Source organism: Genypterus blacodes, unplaced genomic scaffold (genome assembly GCF_046128005.1).
Source record: "Genypterus blacodes isolate CSIRO-AG114 ecotype Tasmania unplaced genomic scaffold, CSIRO-AGI_Gbla_v1 ptg000005l_1, whole genome shotgun sequence".
NCBI lineage: Eukaryota > Metazoa > Chordata > Actinopteri > Ophidiiformes > Ophidiidae > Genypterus > Genypterus blacodes.
In genome coordinates, this window is record NW_027466819.1 from 3,685,001 (window position 1) to 3,710,000 (window position 25,000).

Consider the following 25,000-nt stretch of genomic DNA (forward strand, 5'->3'; position numbering starts at 1 on the left):
ATCACATCCCTGTCTGCGGCGGCTTCATCCCCTCGCTGTAAATACCAGCACTTATAAAGTTCCTAATCCAGGATGTGATCCCGTGCTTACTGTAATGGTTTGAGAGCCTGACAGGCGGCTCAGGCTGAGCGTCCTCTGGGAGCGTCCCTCTAAAGCGCTGCCTTCGCTTTCTCATTAGGCCCGAGCGGGGGGACGCGGCGCTTCAGAGCCCGCTGAGCGCTCGGCCTGTCCTCACTTCCCCCAAGTGATGATGAATGTAGGTTTAAAGCGATTAGCTGGGACCTTTTCTCATAAATAAAAGTCTCTTTGGCTCCACTGCTGAAACACAAAAGTCCCTCCAGCTCCACTCACTCACATTCATAAGGCCATAATGGAGGAAACATGAAGAGACAAAAGGTGCCAACTACAGGAACACTTTCAACTCAGGCACCAGAAAACGACTGACAAATTTGCTCATTGTTTGCATTGGAAAGCAGGGCTCAGCTCAGAGCTTGGCCTGATTGATTTATCCCAGCCAGTCTACTTTGAATACATATTAAATACTTAGCAACTCAATGAAAGTCAGATGACCTTTGGCTGTTGGTGGAGTTGGGATCGGCCCCTGTTCTCATTTGTGACATTTCCAAGCCAAATGGACTCGTGAGCAACTCGGTCAATAGACTAGAGACTGATCCTGAAGGGGAAGGCTGATTGGCTGCAGCTTCAGTTGTGGCTTTTCCAACTTTACTGTAACATTTGCAGGACCTTTCTGTGATATTTGGACAGACTTGGTTTGAGCTTTGAGCTGGGGTCGTGAAATTGCTTTGAACACACACTGAGGTCAGAGGTCAAATGTCAGTGGCAAGCGCTTGTGTGCCGTCTGCCGTCAACCACAGACGCACAAGAAAACAAGACAACAATGCAAATACAAACTCTGTACACACACACACACACACTCACACGCACACGCACACGCACACACAGGAGAGAAGGAGTGTGGAGATACTGTGTGTGTTTAGTTAACTACAGGGACGATCTCTGTGATGCATTATGGGAGAGGAACAAGTCAGAGTGGCGTCGTTTATACTGAACACACCCACACCCAGATTAGCAAACCACCTTTTCTCCTTCCTCTAGTTTGGATCTGGTGCAGCACATCTGCACCTCAGGGAAGGAACATCTTGAATCATCCTTCATAATTACATACTGGCAGCAGATCCAGGCCTCGTCCATCCGTCCCTGTTTGTGCTTCAGAGCCAGATCTGCTCCTGGTGATTTATGTGTCGGGATGGAGCGGGATGAGGATTTACGGGGGGCCATCCTGAGCGGCCCGGGGTGTCTGATGGAGGGGATGAGCCGGCAGCAGTGCTGACCAGATGTTTCTGTGGACAGCAGAGGTCCGACTAGAGCCGTCTTTGTTCGTCTCCCAGAATTTATTGGGTCTTTCTGCGTCCTTATCTGCTCCTACGATGTCTCAATCGTCCCAACATGTAGTACGTCTGGACCAAGCTGGACCAAAGCTCTCCATTGCTATAATTGGCTGCCAAACTTGAGTGGGCGTGGCTGATTCCTCACCCAACAAAGCATGTCATGGAAGGCAACAGGCTGTTTGCTTATTGGGTCATTCTGGTTCATGAAGAAAGTTGGTAAATTCTATAACAGATATTTGTCTCCCTCTAGTGTTCAAATATGAATAGTGCATTTTTTTCCACCAATCATTCATAATTCCGGAGCAGTCTATTTGCTTTTGCTGCTTTAAGTCGAAAAAAAATCCCCTTTATGGACGAAATCCTCAAATAATAATGCAGGTTGTGTAAATCAAAGTAGAAATGAGCGTCTCAGTTCCTCTTCCTCCCTCTCAGACGCCCACCAGAGAGGTGTTTGCTCCCTTCTGATTGGTCAGGACGGCGTGATTGTTCTGTTGTGTGTCTGACGTGTGATTCAACCCAATGTGCTGCATGTTGATGTCAACAGCTTACAGACGTTAAGGGCCCACATCAAGAACAAAAGCTTTCAGGTTAGTTCAGATTCAGAACTAAGAGTGTTTCTACTGACAGAGTCCAACACACACTCACTGCTATTACACAAGAAGAGAAGAGGACACAAGGACACGTTGTCTTTAACAGAGCATCACATCCACATTTTATTATTTCACATCATTTCAATGAGTTCAAGATGGTAAAGTCATCACATTGGGAAGTTTTTCTTAGGAAGGCCCGTTTATCAATCAACATGAGATTCATTGATGGCAAAAGATCTGAACCTGAGGCTTTGAGCTTTCAAACCCTCTGTGATAAGTGTTCAGTCACTACAACTGCAGGGAGAGTATTGACTGTCACTGTCACACGGTGGTTCAGTTCTCTCACCATGCTTCTGAATAATCCAAACTACATTCTTTACTGGAATATTGATCCAGATATCAGTGTCTCACACTTGTGTTCTGTGTTTCCATCACATCATCAATCACAGGAAGCAAAATCACATTCAGCTATCAAAAGTCAGGCTTTCTAATGTTGGCAAAGCAAATCATCATACTCATAATCATACATCATCATGTCATGTTCTCATTGCTATAAAATGCATATTCTACTATCACCTAGCAACCACTTCCTGTAGCAAATCAATGACAAAGAAAAAACCATCGACAGAAACCAAAACACTCAGAAACACTAAAGCGGCAACAAATCAGGCATTTAAGACTGAAATCTGCTCTGATGTGCTTTTGCATATTTAGGCTACTTAAGTTTACACAAGGTGGCGTTCTCTCCTTCATTCCAAAGCCTAATTCCAGCATAGAGTGGCTGAGTGAATGTGGTCTGGACTCTGTGGAGGAGAGTCATGGTGTCAGAGACGCTGTAGAAGGACAGAAGACCTGCAGGCTGATCCAGGTACACTCCTACTCTGGAGGGGGGAGGGACTGAGAGAGGAGTGTCGATACTGTTATGTATGAAAAAACAACTGTTGTTGTGATGATATAATGACCAAGACTTTTCATTGTATCCAAATCCACTTTCACGCCCTCCTCTTTTAATATCCTTGTATGTCACTGTTACTACACCTCCGCTCCTCTCCACCTCCCAGTAACAACGTCCAGTCAGACTCTCTGTACTCAGGACCTGAGGATAGTCAGTGAATCTGTCTGGATGATCAGAATATGACTGAGGTTTATTCATCCATGTTACTTTTCTGTTCCCGTCAGATAATAACAGATGTGTGTGTGCTGTGTTTGGATCCATTGTGATTTCCTGTGAATATCTTAAGAATCCAGCTCTGGTCTTGGGCTCTGCTGGTGACAGTGAAACATCCAGATCAGTCAGTGTCAGTGAGATCTTGGTCCATCCCTCACTCAGCATGTTCTGTAGTTGATCTCTGACCTTTGACACAGCCGCCGTCACCTCCTCAAAGTGCCTCAGAGGACGGATATTGATGCTGGCTGAGTGTGTAGATTCACTGAGATGTGGCAGTGAGGGGTAATTGTGTAGAAACTGGATGTGATCCTCTGTGTGTGACAGCTGCTGCAGCTCAGCGTCTTTCCTCCTCAGCTCAGTGATCTCCTGCTCCAGCTTCTCCTGAAGCTCTTCAGCTCCACTCACTTCAGTTTTCTGCTGGGATCTGATCTGCTGCTTCACATCAGAGCTTCTTTTCTCCATGAGACGGATCAGCTGGCTGAAGATCTCCTCACTGTCCCTCACTGCTTTATCAGCAGACTGATTGATGTCCTTCACCTCCTGCTGCAGCACCTTCACGTCTTTCTGTCTGTCCTGGATTCTCTGCTGGACTTGTTGTCGACTCTCCCCGAGCTCTCTCTGCCTCTCCTTCCTCTCTGCTGCAGCTGAGACTGTGTGGTGACCTTTATGTTCATCCACAGAGCAGAGATAACAGATACACTGCTGATCAGTGCGGCAGAACATCTTCATCACCTCATGGTGAAGAGAGCAGATGTTCTCCTGAAGCTTGTTGGAGGGCTCCACCAGCTTGTGTTTCTTGAATGGAGCTACATCATAGTGAGGCTGGAGGTGTTGCTCACAGTAAGAGGCCACACACTGCAGACAGGACTTGATGGCTTTCAGTTTTCTCCCAGTGCAGAAATCACAACCAACATCTGTGGGTCCAGCATAGCAGCGATCAGCAGGAGCAGCTTGGAGTTCTGTCTTCTTCAGCTCCTCCACTAAATCTGCTAACATGGTGCTTTTCACCAGGACAGGCCTCGGTGTGAAGGTCTGTCTGCACTGAGGGCAGCTGGGGATTTTCTCCTCCTCCTCTTCATCCCAGTAGTTGTTAATACATCTCCTGCAGTAGCTGTGTCCACAGGGAATAGTCACCGGCTCCTTCAGCAGATCCAGACAGATCGAACAGCAGAAGGTTTCTTGATCCATCTGAATTCCTTGCTGCGCCATTTCACCTCTCAGTTCAGTGAGCAGCTGAGTTTCACTTTCGCACAAACGAAATCTTCAGCACTTGTTGGTTCCACCCTCTCTTAAAGTGACAAACCTTTGAGGTGAAGAAGGAAGTCAGAGCACAGGGAGGAGCTGCTGTGTTCAGGGAGGAGGAGTTTGACCAACATGCAAAACACAGAGCAGAGCAGAGCAGAGCGGAGCCAGTGGATCCAGAGCAAACTGCTCCTCTCTATTATCTATCACAGGATAATAAATTAAAATAAATAAATAAAATAAACTCTTATATTTCCCCCCTGGATCCAGACCAGCACCAAACTCTAAAGGCTTCTTCTTCTGTGCTCCACCCTTCTACAGAGCTTCATCTCAGTCCATTCAACATTTTGAGTCAAGCTGTCGTCAAACCGACACACACACACACACACACACACACACGCACACACAGGAGAGAAGGAGTGTGGAGATACTGTGTGTGTTTAGTAAACTACAGGGACGATCTCTGTGATGCATTATGGGAGAGGAACAAGTCAGAGTGGCGTCGTTTATACTGAACACACCCACACCCAGATTAGCAAACCACCTTTTCTCCTTCCTCTAGTTTGGATCTGGTGCAGCACATCTGCACCTCAGAGAAGGAACATGTTGAATCCTCCTTCATACTTACATACTGGCAGCAGATCCAGGCCTCGTCCATCCGTCCCTGTTTGTGCTTCAGAGCCAGATCTGCTCCTGGTGATTTATGTGTCGGGATGGAGCGGGATGAGGATTTACGGGGGGCCATCCTGAGCGGCCCGGGGTGTCTGATGGAGGGGATGAGCCGGCAGCAGTGCTGACCAGATGTTTCTGTGGACAGCAGAGGTCCGACTAGAGCCGTCTTTGTTCGTCTCCCAGAATTTATTGGGTCTTTCTGCGTCCTTATCTGCTCCTACGATGTCTCAATCGTCCCAACATGTAGTACGTCTGGACCAAGCTGGACCAAAGCTCTCCATTGCTATAATTGGCTGCCAAACTTGAGTGGGCGTGGCTGATTCCTCATGAATGATCAGTCATCACTGTAACCAAACACAATAGGCCAGTGTCTGACCAAAGGTCTACTCAATACCCTGGTAAGTAATAATTGGAGGACAACTCAGCCTTGGCGGAGGTATCGTGCCCTCTGAGTGAATGGATTTCTCCAGTTAAACTCTACATCACTCTCAAACTGGCCCCGTGTTCCCAGTCGGCCTTTGCTTGATCTTAACGTGTTGACGAGTCTCCCACTTCAAAGGCCACGGAAAAAACATGGAGTTGTGAGTAATAACGTTACTGCACACCAGCCTATTAGTCTATGGAAGCAAACGTACAGGGAATCTGTAATTGATCACGGAAATTAGATGAAACAAGTTCACGCAGGATCCAAATCCACTGCAGTGCCCCGGGCTGTAAACACACTCCGAGCCTTCGCCACAGAAGCCATTAGCGGTTTGTGTTTCTTCATTAGGAGAGCGGGGATGTTCTTGAAACATATGGATCTGTGTGTGTGTGTGTGTGTGTGTGTGTGTGTGTGCAGTGACTGAGCATAGAAAGCCCTCTTGCGTTCCAGCAGGCGTACAAATGGCCGAGCTTGATGAGCTGCTCGGCCTTTCACGTCTGGTTCTTACGCTTAACATGCTACCAAACACGGCTCTCTGGCAAGACAACAGACCAGCGGACGCCAGCAGCAGATGGGGTGGCGGAACCAAATGTTACCGGGAAAATATGGCGGTGGCGCGTAAAAGCACAACAGGAGAGAGAGAGAGAGAGAGAGAGAGAGAGAGAGAGAGAGAGAGAGAGAGAGAGAGAGAGCGCCTGGCGGGACAAGCCATGACGTGTTGATGTGACGGAGCAGCTGAGAGGAGACGACAGAAAACAAACAGATACTCCACTTCCTCTTTACGTCCTCCTCGTCTCCTCCTTCCTATCTACTGTCCTTCTTATTGGTCATTTGTCCTGAAACCAAGGAGCTCCAGGTCTGCTCAGCTCTATATCTCTATCTTCTGGGATCCATGAGGACGTTTCTTCATCACTCCCCTCTGCTTGATGCTGCAGCACCACCGATCCTCCTTTAGGTCCCGCAAAGTGAATTACGACCTCAACCGCCACGGCTCAGACACCGGCTTCCCTTTAACAGCTGCGCAGCGTGTCGGGCCAGCTTTCGCCATCAAAGCGCTATAAAACTGGAGCCTTCAGTGGCGGCCATGATGGCTGAGAGCACAGGCGGCGGCGGCGGCGGGTGAACAACGCCGGCTCTGCATCTTCATGTTTACATAACGCAGAGAAGTTGCAGAGGAGGCGAGCAGGAGGTCAGGTCACAGCCCAGACCAATGACTCAGCATAGCGACGTACACGTGAAGATACTCACTGTGAGCGCCGCCTTGCTCGTAAACATCAGAAGAGAGGTCAAAGTTCAGAGCCTTGATGCTTCCACAACAAAAGCTCAGGCTCACTCCAGCTCCTTCCCTCAGGACAAGGAGAGAGTGGCCGACTGTATCAGACCAGGTGAGTCTCATCTCCCTGACGACCTCACATGCTGACGACTCTGCAGGCTCCGCCCCCAAGACGCCACAGGGAGCCTGCAGACAGCGTCGTCACAGCGACCCAGGAGGAGGGTCTCTGTTCGTGTCAAATCTAAATTGAGATCAAGCTGAAGAGGAAAACAAAGGAAACTCATCAATGTTTCCTTTGATGAATCCAGCTTTTAAAAAGGATTTTACAACAAATGACAAAGCACCAAGAACAGCAAATAAGACCAGCGTCCATTCAGCTCACTAGCAAAAGCTGCTCCAACCTGCGCTCAGTGGCTTCTCCAATGGATGTACAGCTGTGTGTGTGTGTGTGTGTGTGTGGGCGGGAAGCAGAGTGTAAACACAACAGTGGTCTGAATAATGTAAAGCCATAAGTGGGTGACAGAGAGAGAGAGAGAGAGAGAGAGAGAGAGAGAGAGAGAGAAGCAATGACATGTAAATAGTCTGTACTTAACTGTAAAATATTGTTTTTGAACTTTCATGGCAACACAGCTCATTAAATCTGAACTGATGAAGAAATGGAAGGCAGGAGACAGAAGGAGACAGAGACCGAAGGGAGGAAAGGAGACGGAGCGAAGAATCAGAACGCAGTTATAAAAGGATTAGAGACCAGGGACCAATTAAAGTCAGAGAACAAGGAGGGGAGGAGGGGAGGAGGGGAGGAAAGCAGTCTAAACTAAATAGAAAGATACAAACAGAATGAAGGAAATAATTGATTCAGAAGATTCAGAGAAAGACAGACGGACAGACAGAAAGCAAGAAAGAAAGGAGCAGCCTGGATGAGTTCCTCCTCCGGTTTCTCCTCCCTGATTCTGATCTTCTCATTAGCATGATTCACTGAAGAGAGATTCAGGCCCTACAGAGAGACGGAGGAGCAGAGAGACTTCCTCTACCACCCAACAAAGCATGTCATGGAAGGCAACAGGCTGTTTGCTTATTGGGTCATTCTGGTTCATGAAGAAAGTTGGTAAATTCTATAACAGATATTTGTCTCCCTCTAGTGTTCAAATATGGAGATTGCATTTTTTTTCCAGAGCAGTCACATTGCTTTTAGTGCTTTTGATCGAGAAAAAAAATCCCCTTTATGGACGAAATCCTAAAATAATAATGCAGGTTGTGTAAATCAAAGTAGAAATGAGCGTCTCAGTTCCTCTTCCTCCCTCTCAGACCCCCACCAGAGAGGTGTTTGCTCCCTTCTGATTGGTCAGGACGGCGTGATTGTTCTGTTGTGTGTCTGACGTGTGATTCAACCCAATGTGCCGCATGTTGATGTCAACAGCTTACAGACGTTAAGGGCCCACATCAAGAACAAAAGCTTTCAGGTTAGTTCAGATTCAGAACTAAGAGTGTTTCTACTGACAGAGTCCAACACACACTCACTGCTATTACACAAGAAGAGAAGAGGACACAAGGACACGTTGTCTTTAACAGAGCATCACATCCACATTTTATTATTTCACATCATTTCAATGAGTTCAAGATGGTAAAGTCATCACATTGGGAAGTTTTTCTTAGGAAGGCCCGTTTATCAATCAACATGAGATTCATTGATGGCAAAAGCTACAAATGATTCTGAACCTGAGGCTTTGAGCTTTCAAACCCTCTGTGATAAGTGTTCAGTCACTACAACTGCAGGGAGAGTATTGACTGTCACTGTCACACGGTGGTTCAGTTCTCTCACCATGCTTCTGAATAATCCAAACTACATTCTTTACTGGAATAATGATCCAGATATCAGTGTCTCACACTTGTGTTCTGTGTTTCCATCACATCATCAATCACAGGAAGCAAAATCACATTCAGCTATCAAAAGTCAGGCTTTCTAATGTTGGCAAAGCAAATCATCATACTCATAATCATACATCATCATGTCATGTTCTCATTGCTATAAAATGCATATTCTACTATCACCTAGCAACCACTTCCTGTAGCAAATCAATGACAAAGAAAAAAACATCGACAGAAACCAAAACACTCAGAAAAACTAAAGCGGCAACAAATCAGGCATTTAAGACTGAAATCTGCTCCATTGTGCTTTTGCATATTTAGGCTACTTAAGTTTACACAAGGTGGCGTTCTCTCCTATAGAATAAAAAAGCCAAATTCCAGCATAGAGCGGCTGAGTGAATGTGGTCTGGACTCTGTGGAGGAGAGTCATGGTGTCAGAGACGCTGTAGAAGGACAGAAGACCTGCAGGCTGATCCAGGTACACTCCTACTCTGGAGGAGGGAGAGACTGAGAGAGGAGTGTTGATACTGTTATGTCTGAAATAACAACTGTTGTTGTGATGATATAATGACCAAGACTTTAAATTGTTTCCAAATCCACTTTCACCCCCTCCTCTTTTAATATCCTTGTATGTCACTGCTACAACTCCTCTTCCGCTCCTCTCCACCTCCCAGTAACAACGTCCAGTCAGACTCTCTGTACTCAGGACCTGAGGATAGTCAGTGAATCTGTCTGGATGATCAGAATATGACAGAGGTTCATTCAGATATGTTACTTTTCTGTTCCCCTCAGATAATAACAGACGTGTGTGTGCTGTGTTTGGATCCATTGTGATTTCCTGTGAATATCTTAAGAATCCAGCTCTGGTCTTGGGCTCTGCTGGTGACAGTGAAACATCCAGATCAGTCAGTGTCAGTGAGATCTTGGTCCATCCCTCACTCAGCATGTTCTGTAGTTGATCTCTGACCTTTGACACAGCCGCCGTCACCTCCTCAAAGCGTCTCAGAGGACGGATATTGATGCTGGCTGAGTGTGTAGATTCACTGAGATGTGGCAGTGAGGGGTAATTGTGTAGAAACTGGATGTGATCCTCTGTGTGTGACAGCTGCTGCAGCTCAGCGTCTTTCCTCCTCAGCTCAGTGATCTCCTGCTCCAGCTTCTCCTGAAGCTCTTCAGCTCCACTCACTTCAGTTTTCTGCTGGGATCTGATCTGCTGCTTCACATCAGAGCTTCTTTTCTCCATGAGACGGATCAGCTGGCTGAAGATCTCTTCACTGTCCCTCACTGCTTTATCAGCAGACTGATTGATGTCCTTCACCTCCTGCTGAAGCACCTTCACGTCTTTCTCTCTGTCCTGGGTTCTCTGCTGGACTTGTTGTCGACTCTCCCCGAGCTCTCTCTGCCTCTCCTTCCTCTCTGCTGCAGCTGAGACTGTGTGGTGACCTTTATGTTCATCCATAGAGCAGAGATAACAGATACACTGCTGATCAGTGCGACAGAAGATCTTCATCACCTCATCGTGAAGAGAGCAGATGTTCTCCTGAAGCTTGTTGGAGGGCTCCACCAGCTTGTGTTTCTTTAATGGAGCTACATCATAGTGAGGCTGGAGGTGTTGCTCACAGTAAGAGGCCAGACACTGCAGACAGGACTTGATGGCTTTCCGTTTTCTCCCAGTGCAGAAATCACAACCAACATCTGCAGGTCCAGCATAGCAGTGATCAGCAGGAGCAGCTTGGAGTTCTGTCTTCTTCAGCTGCTCCACTAAATCTGCTAACATGGTGCTTTTCACCAGGACAGGCCTCGGTGTGAAGGTCTGTCTACACTGAGGGCAGCTGGGGATTTTCTCCTCCTTCTCCTCTTCATCCCAGTAGTTGTTAATACATCTCCTGCAGTAGCTGTGTCCACAGGGAATAGTCACCGGCTCCTTCAGCAGATCCAGACAGATCGAACAGCAGAAGGTTTCTTGATCCATCTGAATTCCTTGCTGCGCCATTTCACCTCTCAGTTCAGTGAGCGTCTGAGTTTCACTTCCGCACAAAAGAAATCTTCAGCACTTGTTGGCTCCACCCTCTCTTAAAGTGACAAACCTTTGAGGGGAAGAAGGAAGTCAGAGCACAGGGAGGAGCTGCTGTGTTCAGGGAGGAGGAGTTTGACCAACATGCAAAACACAGCAGAGCAGAGCAGAGCAGAGCAGAGCCAGTGGATCCAGAGCAAACTGCTCCTCTCTATTATCTATCACAGGATAATAAATTAAAATAAATAAATAAAAAATAAACTCTTATATTTCCCCCCTGGATCCAGACCAGCACCAAACTCTAAAGGCTTCTTCTTCTGTGCTCCACCCTTCTACAGAGCTTCATCTCAGTCCATTCAACATTTTGAGTCAAGCTGTCCTCAAACCGACACGCACACACACACACACACACACACACACGCACACACAGGAGAGAAGGAGTGTGGAGATACTGTGTGTGTTTAGTAAACTACAGGGACGATCTCTGTGATGCATTATGGGAGAGGAACAAGTCAGAGTGGCGTGTGAACCCACGTGTGTGTGTGTGCAGCTACATGTATGTACAGTATGTGTGTGTGTGTCGTTTATACTGAACACACTATATGATCTGAAATTGTGAACTTGTGGGTTTCTGTGTGGAGCTGAAGCAGTGATTGACAGGCAACCGGGTCATGAGAGCAGTGTGTGTGTGTGTGTGTGTGTGTGTGTGTGTGTGTGTGTGTGTGTGTGTGTGTGTGTGTGTGTGTGTGTGTGTGTGTGTGTGTACCTCTGTTAGACAGTTTCTCCAGCAGCATCCTGAAGCGTTGCACCACAGATGGGGAAACATCGTAGGTGTAAACTTCCTTCACTGGAACAGAGTGACACCTCCCAAACATACCATCTGTCAATAAAACACACACACACACACACACTTAAAGGACCCATATTTGACTCTGTTAGTTTAGTTCTCAAGAACACACAGGCAGAGTTTAGCTTGGGGCCCCAGGGAGCTCAGGTCCGGCTCTGCTGGTTTACTTTCTCTGCTATCAGCTGCTTGTTTACATTTACTCTCCATTCCTGGTGTTTGCTTTGGAGTTTTGCTTTTGGTGTGTGTGTCGGCCTTTGCTTGATCTTAACGTGTTGACGAGTCTCCCACTTCAAAGGCCACGGAAAAAACATGGAGTTGTGAGTAATAACGTTACTGCACACCAGCCTATTAGTCTATGGAAGCAAACGTACAGGGAATCTGTAATTGATCACGGAAATTAGATGAAACAAGTTCACACAGGATCCAAATCCACTGCAGTGCCCCGGGCTGTAAACACACTCCGAGCCTTCGCCACAGAAGCCATTAGCGGTTTGTGTTTCTTCATTGGGAGAGCGTCGAGGAAATGGATGTTTCCGCTGGTTTTAACTTTGGTTTACGCAGCTCCAGCTCATTTACAGCGTTTCTCACTGGAGGGAGTGAGAGGATTCTGGGTAATGGCTTCTTACGTGCGGCGACAGAAAGCTGCTTCTTCAGAACGAGTCGCCGCCTCTCGTGATTGAGCGTTGAGTCGCCGTCCCGTGCAAACGATTCATCTCCGGGCCGCGTGATGCGTGTGTGTGATATTCTGATTACGTTTTTTAAAGTGGATTGATGAGGCGAATGAACACGACTTTCTCAACACATAATGATGCGTATAATTCATCAGACAAAGCCTGGGGGATATTGGTCATGCCAACACTCCACCTTTCCTGGTGACAACGTAGAGGGCAGAAGAGGGCAGTAGATGGCACTTAACAGCAGTAGAGGGCATTTAAGGCCACTAGAGGGCACGAGAGGGCAGTAAAGGGAAGTAGAGAGCAGTAGGAGGCACTTGAGAGCACTAGAGGGCACTAGTGGACCTCCTGCAGTTCCAAACATTTTTGGTAGAAATCAAAATGGCGGAAAATCTGTGGCCTATCAGGAAGGATGCGAACAGGAACTTTACTTAGCTACGGTTTGGGTGTAAACTGTAAAAGTGGTTGTTACAGCGCCACTATCAGGCCGAGCAGGACCAAAGCTTCACAGGTTTTACCTTGAATCAAGTCCAACCTGGCAACCCAGATTTAACTTTTTAAACTTTCGTGCTACAGACTAACGACAGGAAAACGCCTCAGACAGATTTATTTAGACTTCTTCTGTTGAGGCCAGAATGTCCTTGCCATGGGGGTGTGTGTGTGTGTCTGCGTGTGTGTGTGTGGGGGGGGGGGGGGGTCGTGACACATGTCAGCCTCTATGCAATGCGTGTTCTGATGGAGATGACAAGCAACAGGGTGCAGATGGGTAATGGGCCAATTTAGCCCTGCTCCTCTGCCGCCTGTTGCCATGGCGATTCCATCCAATGCTTTCTCCTCCCTTGCAGCTAATCAGGGGGTAGGCGAGTGGGGTGGCGGTGTGTGTGTGTGTGTGTGGGTGGGTGCATCTGCCTTTTGCTGTCCTCTCTTTCTCTGTCTCGCTGCCTGTGTGTGTGTGTGTGTGTGTGTTTAGCCTGTGCACCCCCCCCCCCAATCTTGGTTTGTAAAGAGCACCTGGGATGTGTTCAGGGTGTTCAAACACACCCACACACACCCCGGCTGGCTGTGTTGTTTGTTCAGACACAGTTTATACCTCAACAATGATCAACGATTGCTTTTCATAATGAGGTTTCTGCTTCTGTTCTATCATTCAGACGACCTCCCTGGTGTCACTTCAGTCTTAATCTGGGGCCTTTGTTCTCTGTTTCCATGCTGAGTGAGGCTCCACTGAATGAGCCCAGCCCAGGGAGCCAATCAACACCTGAGGGGTTAACCCGGCTTGTGTTCTCTCCACAGCTGATCTCACCTTCCTCCAACACAAAGACGTTATTCATTTGGGTCTCCAGATGCTGTCTGGACGAGATGAGCAAAGAAACCACTCTTCTCCGGCTCCATGTAAACTGTAAATCTGACCCTTTGACCCATCTAAGTGTTCCTTACAGTGGAATCATCGTGAACAAAAGAGTCGATGGCGAAGGTCTCGACCCAAACCCCCATTAACCTGATCCCAACTTGGTCCAAGTTAGCGGCGGATGATTACAGGAAAGACCAAAGAGCAGAACAGTTTCTACCTGGAAAAACAGCGTAATGATCCTTTAAGTGATCATGAGTGACAGGCGGCGATCCCTCCCTGCAGAACATCCTCACTCCTCCATGTACTGTCTGATCTTTGAGACAACATCAAACATTTCTGGGAAAACTATTTGCTATCACTCAACAAAGGTAAAGAGATAAGAATCAACTTAATAATGGATTTTATAAATGACTTTGGAACATGAACATGTGGAATCAAACCTCAGCAGGAGGTTCTACGTTCCACCAGCAGAACCCGGTCAGCCTCCACACTTAGTCCTGACTGGCTTTGTGCTTCAGAGACTCTGGTGTTGTTCTGGGCCCGTGGGTTTGTGTCCTCCATCTCTGCATGGACCTTGGACCTTTCAAACTGTTTTGTCAGCGTTCTCATGAGTTCTCGGCGTGTATCGACGTATCACGCGGAGGAGTGCCCTTGAGCTAGACAAAAACAAACCTTCCTCAACTTTCTGCGCCGCCAGGTTACGTCCACGATGGAGCCAGAGCTGCCAATCGGCCACACAATGGCGCGGCTCGGTGTGTGCGCCGCAGCTTTGACAGCAGCTATTCAAGCAGGTCGGGCGAGAACAAAGAGCTGGAGGTGCAGCCGCCGCTAACGTTTCCACCCCGGCGGCCAAATGTCAGCTCGCCCTCTCCTCACCTGACGCCACCCGCAGGAGCGTTTCCACTCCCAGAGACAGACTAAATGATAGTTAGCTGGACTTGATGACCGAGATGTTCCAGGCAGCTAGCAGGCCGCGGCTAACACCTAGCTCCATCCGCTCCTTCAACCAAATCAGCCTGGGTGCATAAATATCTATCAATATCAATCAGAGTCCCACACACACTAAATGCTAACCTCACATATGCTGGTGTAGCATGGTGACCTCATCACAGAGTTTGAAACTTCGTTAATCAAAGTGAAATGAGGTCACCTGAGGCAGACACAACACAGACAGGGCTAAAAATACACCTCAGCGTTCACTTGATGATGTTCTCACAGCGCTCAACATATGTTCAGGGTTTGTTTGTCCCCCCTCCCGCCCTCCCCCCCCCTTCCCTGTCAGAATCAGAATCAAAATTAGGAGGCAGACAGGAAACGGCCGAGCTAATGGATTTAAAGCCAACACACCCGGCCTGAGACCAACAACCCCCCCCTCCTATCGGCGTGCTTAAACACATTACAGGACAGATTAGACTTCATGATGTGGAACCTGGTTATCATTCCACCTAAGCCAGCAGAGCGGCAGATTAAAGCGTTTCCACGACGGCGGGACGCTGCAAATATTTGGTTTCGGCAGCTCTCGGGTTTCCATCTTATTTTGATTCTAGGTTGATTCTCAGCGTGGCATCACTGCAGCATGCCAGGGGGGGCAAGAGGAGGGGAGAGGGAGGGTGGGAGGGAGGGAGGGAGAGACAGAGAGGGAGGGAGAGTGAGAGGAAGAGGGAGGGAGAGAGAGAGCAGAGAGAGAGGAAGAGAGAGAGAGGGAGAGAGAGAGAGAGAGAGAGAGAGAGAGAGAGAGAGAGAGAGAGAGAGAGAGAGAGAGAGAGGGGGAGAGTGAGAGAGCAGAGAGAGAGAGAGAGAGAGAGAGAGAGGGAGAGAGGCAGGGAGAGTGAGAGCGCAGAGAGAGAGAGAGAGAGGAAGTGAGTGAGTGAGTGAGTGAGTGAGTGAGTGAGACACCCCTACATGCCAGGGGGTTCAGGATGGTAGCGCAGTCGCCTAGGGGTCACAAGGTTCCTGGTTGGATTGCGAGCTCCTCCTAGAGAGCGTGTTGAAGTGTTGTTAAGCAAGGCACTGGACCCCGAGCTAATAGAGTGAGCTAATAGTGTGAGTGTGAGGTCATTGTAACGTTCTTTGGATGAAAGCTCTAAATACCTACAGACCAAACTTAGCTTGCTCCTATTTTAGTACATGATGGTTCATTTTGATGAATCCCCAGTTGTCATTGTAACTCAAATAATGGTTCATATTAATTTTCACATCTTACCATTGACGCAGATCTCGTACGATGAACACAATTCACCCTCAAACAGGCAACCTGTCAACAGAGACACAAGAAAAACATCCAGGCAATTTAGCGAGATTGACTTTGTACACACACACACACACACACACACACACACACACACACACACACACACACAGGCGAGGGATGAGGCGTTCACGTGTCGCGGTGACACTTCATTGACTCGCAGCTCATTGGTTTACTGAGAAACGTCGTGTTATAGAAAAGAGGGCAGACACACACACACGCGCACACACATACACACACACACATACACACAAAGATTTATAAGACAACACTAAACACACACACACACACACACAGCCATATTAGGTCATCTCTCCAGGGACTGCAGGAGTCAGGGTGCACCGACACAGTAAATGGGAATGGTGGGATGCTGTAACCATGGCAACACTCGCTGGTAAATTAGCCTCCTCCATCCCCCCCCCTGCTGTCACCCTCCACATCTACACTGTGTCACTCTCTGTGTTCATGTTGAGGCACATCTGAATTGTAAACGCTGTCAGTTCTCCCATGATCCTTTGCATTTCTCAGGATTACGTTCTGGTTACTGTGAAACTCCGAGCACATGGCATTTCAGCACAAATCTATGTCACAAACACACATTTCAGCAGCGTTGGGTCATTCAAAGACAAGAACTTAACGTCGTGCGTTTCATTCTGACTTTGTTTTGATGGCAGATGAGTCGGCGTCGGCGTCTTCGTCTCTCTAAGCAGCAGATTCATTTAATGAGATTTCATAACCAGTTTTAATTTCATGCCTGCAATCATTTTGTGAGCGTGGGCGTCCCGTAATTTAGCCGTCTTAATTTGTAATGGAAGGAGTTCAGGGATGTGACAGTGAGCGCAAAGTGACGACTAGTGAGGGAGAGGAGTCAGGCAGGAAGGAGTCAAAGGAGCTGGGCAGCGTTTGGTTTGTTGCCTTCCGCTGAGGGAGACGCTGCGTACAGGCCGGCAGAGAGTCCAACAGGCTGCAGTGTTAGAAAGAAAAGGTGACAGACGACGAGCAAAGAGCAGCGATCACAGCTAATGCCCCCCACAGGGCCGTTACCAGAAAGACACTACGTTTCCCATGAGGCCATCTGTCTGTTTGGATCAGGCTCCCGCTGCTTCCTGAGGGAGCCAGACGGTGATTAAACAGGAAGTGGTCACCTTGAAAGACTTAATGGTCCATATAAACGGTTACATGTTTATATGGTCACTGTTTCATTTCATCACGGAGAGACAGAGACATATATTTGGAGGCGGACTCGGCCTTGGCGGAGGTATGGGCTCTCTGATGGAGCCTCTGCCTCTCTCCGTGTCTTTGTGGCATTAATCTAACTCCAGGCATTTCTGATTGCCTTCAACCTTCTCTGCTTTCCGCCACACAATGTTATCTCTCAGTGGGCGTGTCCGTCTGCGTTGCCGCTCAGCTGATAACGAGCTGCCGCCCGGAGACGGAGAACCAGGCACCAACTCTGAAACGTCCCTCCGTCTCCGTGGGTTATATTTGGTTCGTCTACACGCTGACTCACTTCCGCTTTTTGCGATGACTGATCAAAGGGGCTTTGATGATTGATTGGCTCTGTGTGTGTGTGTGTGTGTGTGTTACTTGGAAATGTGGACACTGCAGGACCCAAAGAGTCGGCTTGGGATGAGGACAGCCGTCGTCTCTCAGCCGGCAGCACAGCCAATCACAGCGTGGCTCATTTGCATACTGACTACGCCCAACCTGAAACGAGCTCGTTCTCGCTCACGACAGGTCGAGGGGCTAGAGACACGCCGCAAACAGCCGCAAACCTTTGATTCCCTCACTCCCTCTGTCTTCTGCAAGTAACAAACAACCACCACCACCTCCTCTCTCTCACCCTGCCACCCCCTCCCTCCCTCCTGCCCTGATTGTCCTGAGTCGCGCCATTGATCCGTGCATCTGGTCGAGGGAACCAGCGGTGGCAGCTTCTGGTTTCTCATTACACAGTGTGAGTACTACACAAATGATGTTTGAAAGAGAAACCGAGGATGTTTGTCTTAACGGCGAAACCGGCCACAACAGCAAATCAGCAGAATCTTCTTGGTGAATGAGTCGCTTTGCTTGTTGTGTGACAGTTTGTCTTTACGGTCTGGCTGTGGGAATGAACCTCGTGATGCTGGGAATGTTGCCCTAACAACTTATCTGGCAGAATTCCACAATCTCTGTGAGAACGAGGCTTTCCAGTATTTTCTGTAAAGTTTCTTCAAAGACGCATGGGTGCAACTCCAACACACACACACACACATACACACTTCCACCATGCAACCGACCAAGCAACCAATCAGCACAAATCAAATATTAATGAGCGCTACCATAGCGACGGTCACACCAGGAGAGCTGATGTGACCTTCACCAGGCTCAGGTTAATGATTAGGAAAGCTAAAGGCCGGCTGTGATTCACTTCTCCCTCGACGCGGAGCTTTGTCGTCCCAGGAGGGAGAAGTGAAAACAAAACAGGACATACACACGTGACCGGGACAAACACACCCGTCAGTAGCTCACCACTCATGGTTACAATCAATTATCGTTAGGAAATGTCTGTTTTAGTCACGTGTAACTTCCTTAGCTTGTCATTTCATCCGCAAATTGGAAGTCTGGCAGCAAAACATCATTACAACAAATTGGAATAGGATCAGGCTGCCAGTTAACTTCATTTCAACATAGTAGTTTGGAATAATAAACATTCCAAAATCTTATCCAGACATCCTAACATATTTACATCTTGGGCATTTTTGTGAAGCTCAAATTTGCAAAATCACAAGGATTCTGCTCCCACTTGCACCGCTGTGCACACTGAGTAGTAACAGTAACCCACCAGGACAATATACACAATGACATTTAAAAGATCATAAGCAGAGCCAACGACCTCTTAAGGTGGACTTTTACTGCCCTGTGTAAACATCTAAGGTGAAATACGGCCTGGGATTTGCTGCTGAAACACAACAACAACAACAACAACAACAAAACCATGTGAGTGGTGATGCCGCTCGGTCCGAGCAGCGTTCCCACACGCCGCCCAGCTCCCATTTCATCACCCAGAGTAAAGGCTATAGGTGAGTAAAGGAAACTATTACAGGTGAAGGACGATGATACAAAGTAGTTCTACGCCGCTGCTGCAACCATGCTGAGAAATACTCTGCACATAAACCCACCGACAGGCCGCACAAATGCTCCTCATCACACAAATCCTCCTGGACTGAAATGACCTCGTCCTTCTTCTATCGCATCACAATGTTTAAGGTGGATATTTGTTGCAGGAGCGCCTCTTCTTAAGACTAAATGAGACAAACGTCACGTAAAGACAAACAACAAGCTGCTCCACTGAACATCACTTACTTCTTCTTACATGGAGGGTATTTAAGATCATTTATGTATATTTAAGGCCTTTCATTAACTTAATGTTTAGGTTTAGGACTGCAATGATCACTCAAACATCTTACTAATTCTCTGTCAATCCACAAATCGATTATCTGACTGAGCACAACTGCACGAGAAACAACAGCACCATGATGTCAGCGTAAATAAATCCAACATACATACATACAGCATACCACTGTGCCACTGTACCACTCCTACCACGTGTTAGGTTGTGTAGGAGGATTGTGGGAGTAATAAAGTCAATATGAGCAAACAGATGCAGGGCTCATCTGAGGGACAAACGAGAATAAACACTCAGTGTGCATGTCGCCATACTCCCTGTATGCTGCTGATTATGTAATCTGATGGAGGAGGAGAGAGTCTAGATACCCCCACACCCCCCTCCACACACATACACACACACACCTCCGCTCTCAGACCAGCCTCTTCCTTTCCTCATCTCCCTGTAACACATCACATCTTTCATCCTGCAGGCTCCACAACCTCAAATCAGTGGAGCAATATTGGATATCAGCTACATTTAGGCTCTCTGTACCGCCACACACACAAACATACACACACACACCTGCAACCATTCATATTCCCAATCAATAGCTGTTTGAGTCAGAAGTCCACAGTTAGAAACCGGAGACGAAACATGTGCTCATTTTGTATTGCTTTGCATCCCACATTGATATTGCTCTTATATCTATTGTTGTTGTTGTTGTTGTTGTTATACACATTAGATAACAGCTTATCATCACAATAATGCTCATTTGTATAGCATTTGATCTATTTTTGCTTATTGAATTCATTTACGTTTGTTTATCGGTTGATTGCTTTGTTGTCCTTCTTTCATTTTCACAATTACTGCTGGGTAATTTCTAGATTTTATAAGATTATATTTGAATATCTGATATATTTGGTCATTGAATGATTTATTTTTTCTTCCATCATGTTATTGTGATGATAGTCTTAAATATAACACATAATAATGGCTATTTATTGTCTTCCCTGTTGTTTTAATGTTTTAAATATGTTTCTGCTTATTTGACTCATATTTAAGTTGACACTTGAGGCCTTTTAGCCGCCGTGAGGACTCATTTCCCGGCTGTTTGTGGCACCTTTGTGTTAGCAATGGTGTCTCTCACATTTCCATCACATATTCCTGAGTATTCCTGTGATTTCTCGGGGAGAGCGTGTAGTTTTGTGTGCAGCATGAACGCAAACGGACGCCAGGATCAGTGTGTTTGTTTTCCCTCCGTCAGGTGAAGCTGCGGTGCTAAAACATTCACCCGAATCAGGCTCAGTGTCCCGGCTGTAAAATGGCTCACAGTAGGGATCAGCGTCCCGTCAGTTAACAAATATTATACCATTTTCTCCATTTAGCTACTCACCGAATTTCCTGTCGGCAGAAGCGGGGGGGCAGCAGAGGGAAGCGAGCAGCAGGAGGAGGAGGCGACGGGGGTAGAAACCAAAACGCTCCATGTCTCTTCTGGGTTTGTTTCCCCCCTTTAAACGGCCATTTTCTTCCAGCGGGTCCTACGTCGTCTTCCGTCCGTTCGAAGATGCTCCTCCGCGGCTGGAGGGGCAGAGGAGAGCCGCTGGCACACACGCTCGCGCACGGGCAGACGGAGGGAGGATGGATGAGGAGGAGAGCGGGAGGATGCAGGGCGTTTCTGCTCCGGCTTCAAGGCAGCGTCAAAGCGAGGGGATACTTCCGCTTAGCACTTCCAAAGTAAGACTCCGGAAACGCCTAAACCATTTTTATGTAAGGAGATATCACGTAACAAGCGGATACGTATCTAATTAGCTTGAGCGAGGTATCTTGGGCATCACTCTTGTACACTGTTGATGGTATTTTTCTCTCTGCGTAAACGGTGTGGTTCTCTGCGTAAATGTTGTGGTTTGTGACAAAATCAGAGAAATATCCGGTTTTGGGTTTTCTGACGGTAACTTGACAAACCCACGGCTAGGTACACTGATTCGTAGTGACGCTGCCTTCGGGTGCCGCCGGGATTCTTTAGAATTCTGACATGAAGGACCACGACCAAGTGGATAGATTCAGATCCCTCTGACCCTGACAATAGATTATTTTAGATTGATGATTGGCAGATCCCTCAGCTGGAAACAATCATGTTGATCTTTGTTTGTGTACTTTAATTTGTGGTTTCCATTATTTCAAATTAAAAGAGGCCAGCTTGCACTCTGCCCAACCAGTGTGTGTGTGTGTGTGTGTGTGTGTGTGTGTGTATGCGCGCGTGACCTCTTGACACCAATAACCAGATGCAATCAAAGTGTGTCAGAGTCTGATTCATCCTCAATCCAGGCGCAGGACGGAGCAATCAGCGCACAGTGACCTCATCAGGCTGCAGGCAAAGAGTGGCCTGTCCAATATTTACACTCATTATCTATCTATAAGAAATTTAACACATATGACCCTCTACAGCTTGATTTCTGCCCCGATGTTATTAACGTGTATTTTCTGGTTGAGTTTGGGCTGCTGGTAGTTTGGAATGTGACCAGCAGGTGGCAGTATTGAGTTTTCTGAGTGACATGAATACAACCAAATAGTACAGATTAGCTGACGTGGATCGATCATGCATGTCATCTGCACTGTCCCAAGATTGACAGTGTAAAATAGTTTCAAGCAGATAAACCCAGTTACATTTGACCAAAGAATAACTGCTGCTTTTGTAGTATAGCGTGTAAAGCTCACCAAATATCTCTAACCTCTAAAACCTGTGTTAGTAAAAGAGATGTCATGTACAGTGGATCCGACCGACACACAGTAAACCATCCTGTGTAACCCTGGAATGAAACCGAATACAGAAACTCTATTTGGATGTGAATTAATGATGCTAAATGGGAAATACTAGGATTGGGAATTGGGAAGGTGCAATTAAAAAGAAACTCCAGAAACGCAGACGTGAGCAGATCTGGAAGGAAATTATGTTGAAAAATGCTCAATTGCACAAAAACCCACTTGGCCCTCGCTTATCCTTGGCTCAAAACTTCTCAATCAACCCCCCCTGCATGAACAGAACAAACAGAAGGCAAAGTGCTGTACAGCTTGGTGGTGCTCATTCAGCCAAAGCTCTTTAATCGTTTTCAAAGACATTTCAAGGAGCCGTTCTAAACGTGTTACAGGTTTATGTTAATTGGTTCTGTAAATCTCTCCGGGTCGTCTGAACTTTAAGGCACAGGATAAATGAAGAAGACGGAGAAGACAAACTCCACCGCATCTATACCAATGGCTTTCACATACACACTGGGTTTTTTTTTAAAGCTTGTGTAGAAAATAAAACACATGACAGAAGAGCAGGAATAAAAACAGACATCAAACGCAGACTGGCACATTGTGTAATACGATACAAAATACTATGATGAGGACGACTACGCTGGCTGCTAACTGACTGATGTCTGTGCAGGAGTTTTGCGTGCGTGTGTGTGTGTGTATGTGTGTGTTCTCTGTCAAGCAGAAGAGAATAGTCCCTCCTCTAGTCCATGCTGTGTATAATTTGAGGCCCAGGATACAAAATGTCTGTACTGCAGACAAAAGAAACATGTCGTTTTCAATACAAATCTGCTGTCTGCATGTGTGTGTGTGTCGACATCCAAACCAGTTTGAATTCAGGTGTGTGTGTGTGATTTAAGACTGTTGTTCATTCATAAACAAAAACACTGAAGAAAAAAATCTCTATTATTGTGGATTTTAACTTTAAACTTCTGTGTGACAAAGAGAAAACTGCTGTGAGTCTCTGCAAAGTGACCGTTTACAGTAAATATGAAGTGATTATGTTGAACGCACGCAGTTTGTTTGACCGGGGAAACATCCGGGGCGTTGGCTGGATCACTTTAGCTGTGTGTGTGTGTGTGTGTGGATTGCGGCAGTAATCACATGAAACGATCTGAAGGCCACTTAAAGGGTTAACCACCAGCCTCACACATCAGCAACACTACAAAGCCTCTGTGACCTTTGCATTGGACCGGACTCACCAAACTGCTACGCCAACAGGAAGTAAACCCTTGTGATCACAGCGCCCTCTGCTGGACACGGCCAACACACTGCAGCTGATGTGTAAGAATGAATGCAATGGCCTTTAAACCAAATGAGACGATGGAAACCTGTTGGGTTATTATTAATATAGTGTATCTGACGTATGCAGCATTATAAATAGACGTTTCTTAGTTAGTTTGTGATATTATTTGCTGAAACTGATATTTTTCTGATAAGTCTTTGTAACCAAGACAACAAAGGAGCCCAGACAGGTTTATAAAACACGACGAGGAGAGATGTGCAAATACATTTCAAATAAAACAGAAGGGCCTTATTTCTGTGTAATACCAGGTGCATCAACACACAGAGAGCCTACAAACGCAGGGTTGTTGTGTGTGTGTGTGTGTGTGTGTGTATAGACGCCATAGTACAGAGCAACAAGGCCTCATAACAAAACATCAGGAGGGTGGAAAATGTAAAATACTCGTCGTCTTTCTGCCGCAGCTCCACTCTGCCTCCCAAACCTTTACAATGAGTTCCATTTCTTAAAAATATAACAAAACTTAACTAAACAAAATTACAAACAATCATTTTTGGCCACGTCAACGACCACACACTCGCTCTCGCTCCTAGAATACACCGTCTCTGTGTTGTCAGCATCATTGTACATATTTACAAAGTTGTTAAGTTTGGAAGAGCAAACAAATAAATCCTGTTTTCCTCTACGGCCACAAATAGATTCTTCTATAGATATGGAATAGAAACCTTTACTTCCATAGCAGTACATCATACTCTGTGTGTGTGTGTGTGTGTGTGTGTGTGTGTGTGTGTGTGTGTGTGTGTGTGTTTGTGTATTCTACGTGTTCTGTGTTACCTCTTAAAGGGGAGGACTGCGACTGATGAGATTAAATCAACGTCAAAGCTTTGTTTACTGCAGACTGAAGTGGAAGTGTGTATGCAGCGTGGAAGTGTGTGTGTAGGGTGGTAGTGTGTACGTAGCGTGGAAGTGTGTACATAGCGTGGAAGTGTGTATGTAGCGTGGAAGTGTGTACGTAGGGTGGAAGTGTGTCCGTAGCGTGGAAGTGTGTATGTAGCGTGGAAGTTTGTATGTAGCTAGGAAGTGTGTATGTAGCTAGGAAGTGTGTATGTAGCGTGGAAGAGTGTATGTAGCGTGGAAGAGTGTATCTAGCTAGGAAGTGTGTATGTAGCTAGGAAGTGTGTATGTAGCGTGGAAGTGTGTATCTAGCTAGGAAGTGTGTATGTAGCTAGGAAGTGTGTATGTAGCTAGGAAGTGTGTACATAGCGTGGAGGTGTGTATGTAGCGTGGAAGTGTAGCGATAGAACTTGCTTTACAATTTATGCTAGTGACCGTGACGACAGGGGGTGGAAGATGACGGACGGCGGCTAAAACTGATGAGGCTTGGTCAGGCCATCTTCGCTCAGCTCGAACCTGCGGGAGGAAGAGGAGGAGTCAACTTCATACACTGTTTTGATATCAAGATAGTAAGATTTTAGGATTTCCTGTTTCCAGGATCAGGTACAGGGTCAGGTACAGGATCAGGATCAGGATCAGGTACAGGGTCAGGGTCAGGGTCAGGGTCAGGGTCAGGGTCAGGTACAGGATCAGGATCAGGTACAGGGTCAGGTACAGGATCAGGTACAGGGTCAGGGTCAGGGTCAGGGTCAGGTACAGGATCAGAGGCGGTCCACTCACCACTGCGTCCAGCCTTTGGCGATCTCTTCGTGCGTCAGGTCCACCAGCACCTGATGGAGAAAGGCCCAATGACTCAGCGCTCACAAAGACATGCCGGCCACGGAACTACAGGATTTTTCACGATTCGGTTTCTCATGTGGCGGGA

General features: G+C 47.0%; 3 protein-coding genes across 4 annotated transcripts in view; all 3 read right to left on the reverse strand.

The window, feature by feature from the left end:
* Positions 1 to 2,266: 2,266 nt before the first annotated feature.
* On the reverse strand, positions 2,267 to 4,855 carry LOC142999602 (tripartite motif-containing protein 16-like). Its single transcript, XM_076149222.1, has one exon. The coding sequence runs from the start codon at positions 4,374 to 4,376 to the stop codon at positions 2,715 to 2,717; it is 1,662 nt and encodes a 553-aa protein (XP_076005337.1). The 5' UTR covers positions 4,377 to 4,855; the 3' UTR covers positions 2,267 to 2,714.
* A 3,581-nt stretch (positions 4,856 to 8,436) lies between these two features.
* On the reverse strand, positions 8,437 to 20,822 carry LOC142999593 (tripartite motif-containing protein 16-like). The gene is made up of 4 exons (XM_076149210.1): positions 20,539 to 20,822; positions 15,734 to 15,784; positions 11,425 to 11,538; positions 8,437 to 10,731 (listed from the first exon to the last, which is right to left on the reverse strand). The coding sequence occupies exon 4, from the start codon at positions 10,635 to 10,637 to the stop codon at positions 8,967 to 8,969; it is 1,671 nt and encodes a 556-aa protein (XP_076005325.1). The 5' UTR covers positions 10,638 to 10,731; positions 11,425 to 11,538; positions 15,734 to 15,784; positions 20,539 to 20,822; the 3' UTR covers positions 8,437 to 8,966.
* A 1,391-nt stretch (positions 20,823 to 22,213) lies between these two features.
* LOC142999580 (extended synaptotagmin-2-A-like) overlaps positions 22,214 to 25,000 on the reverse strand; it is a 28,087-nt gene continuing 25,300 nt past the window's right edge. For both annotated transcript variants that reach the window (XM_076149197.1, XM_076149189.1), the window contains 2 exons: positions 24,856 to 24,905; positions 22,214 to 24,591 (listed from right to left, as the gene is read on the reverse strand). In XM_076149197.1, the coding sequence (XP_076005312.1) occupies positions 24,546 to 24,591; positions 24,856 to 24,905 (96 nt within the window). In that variant the 3' untranslated portion in view covers positions 22,214 to 24,545. The remainder of the gene's footprint in view (positions 24,592 to 24,855; positions 24,906 to 25,000) is intronic.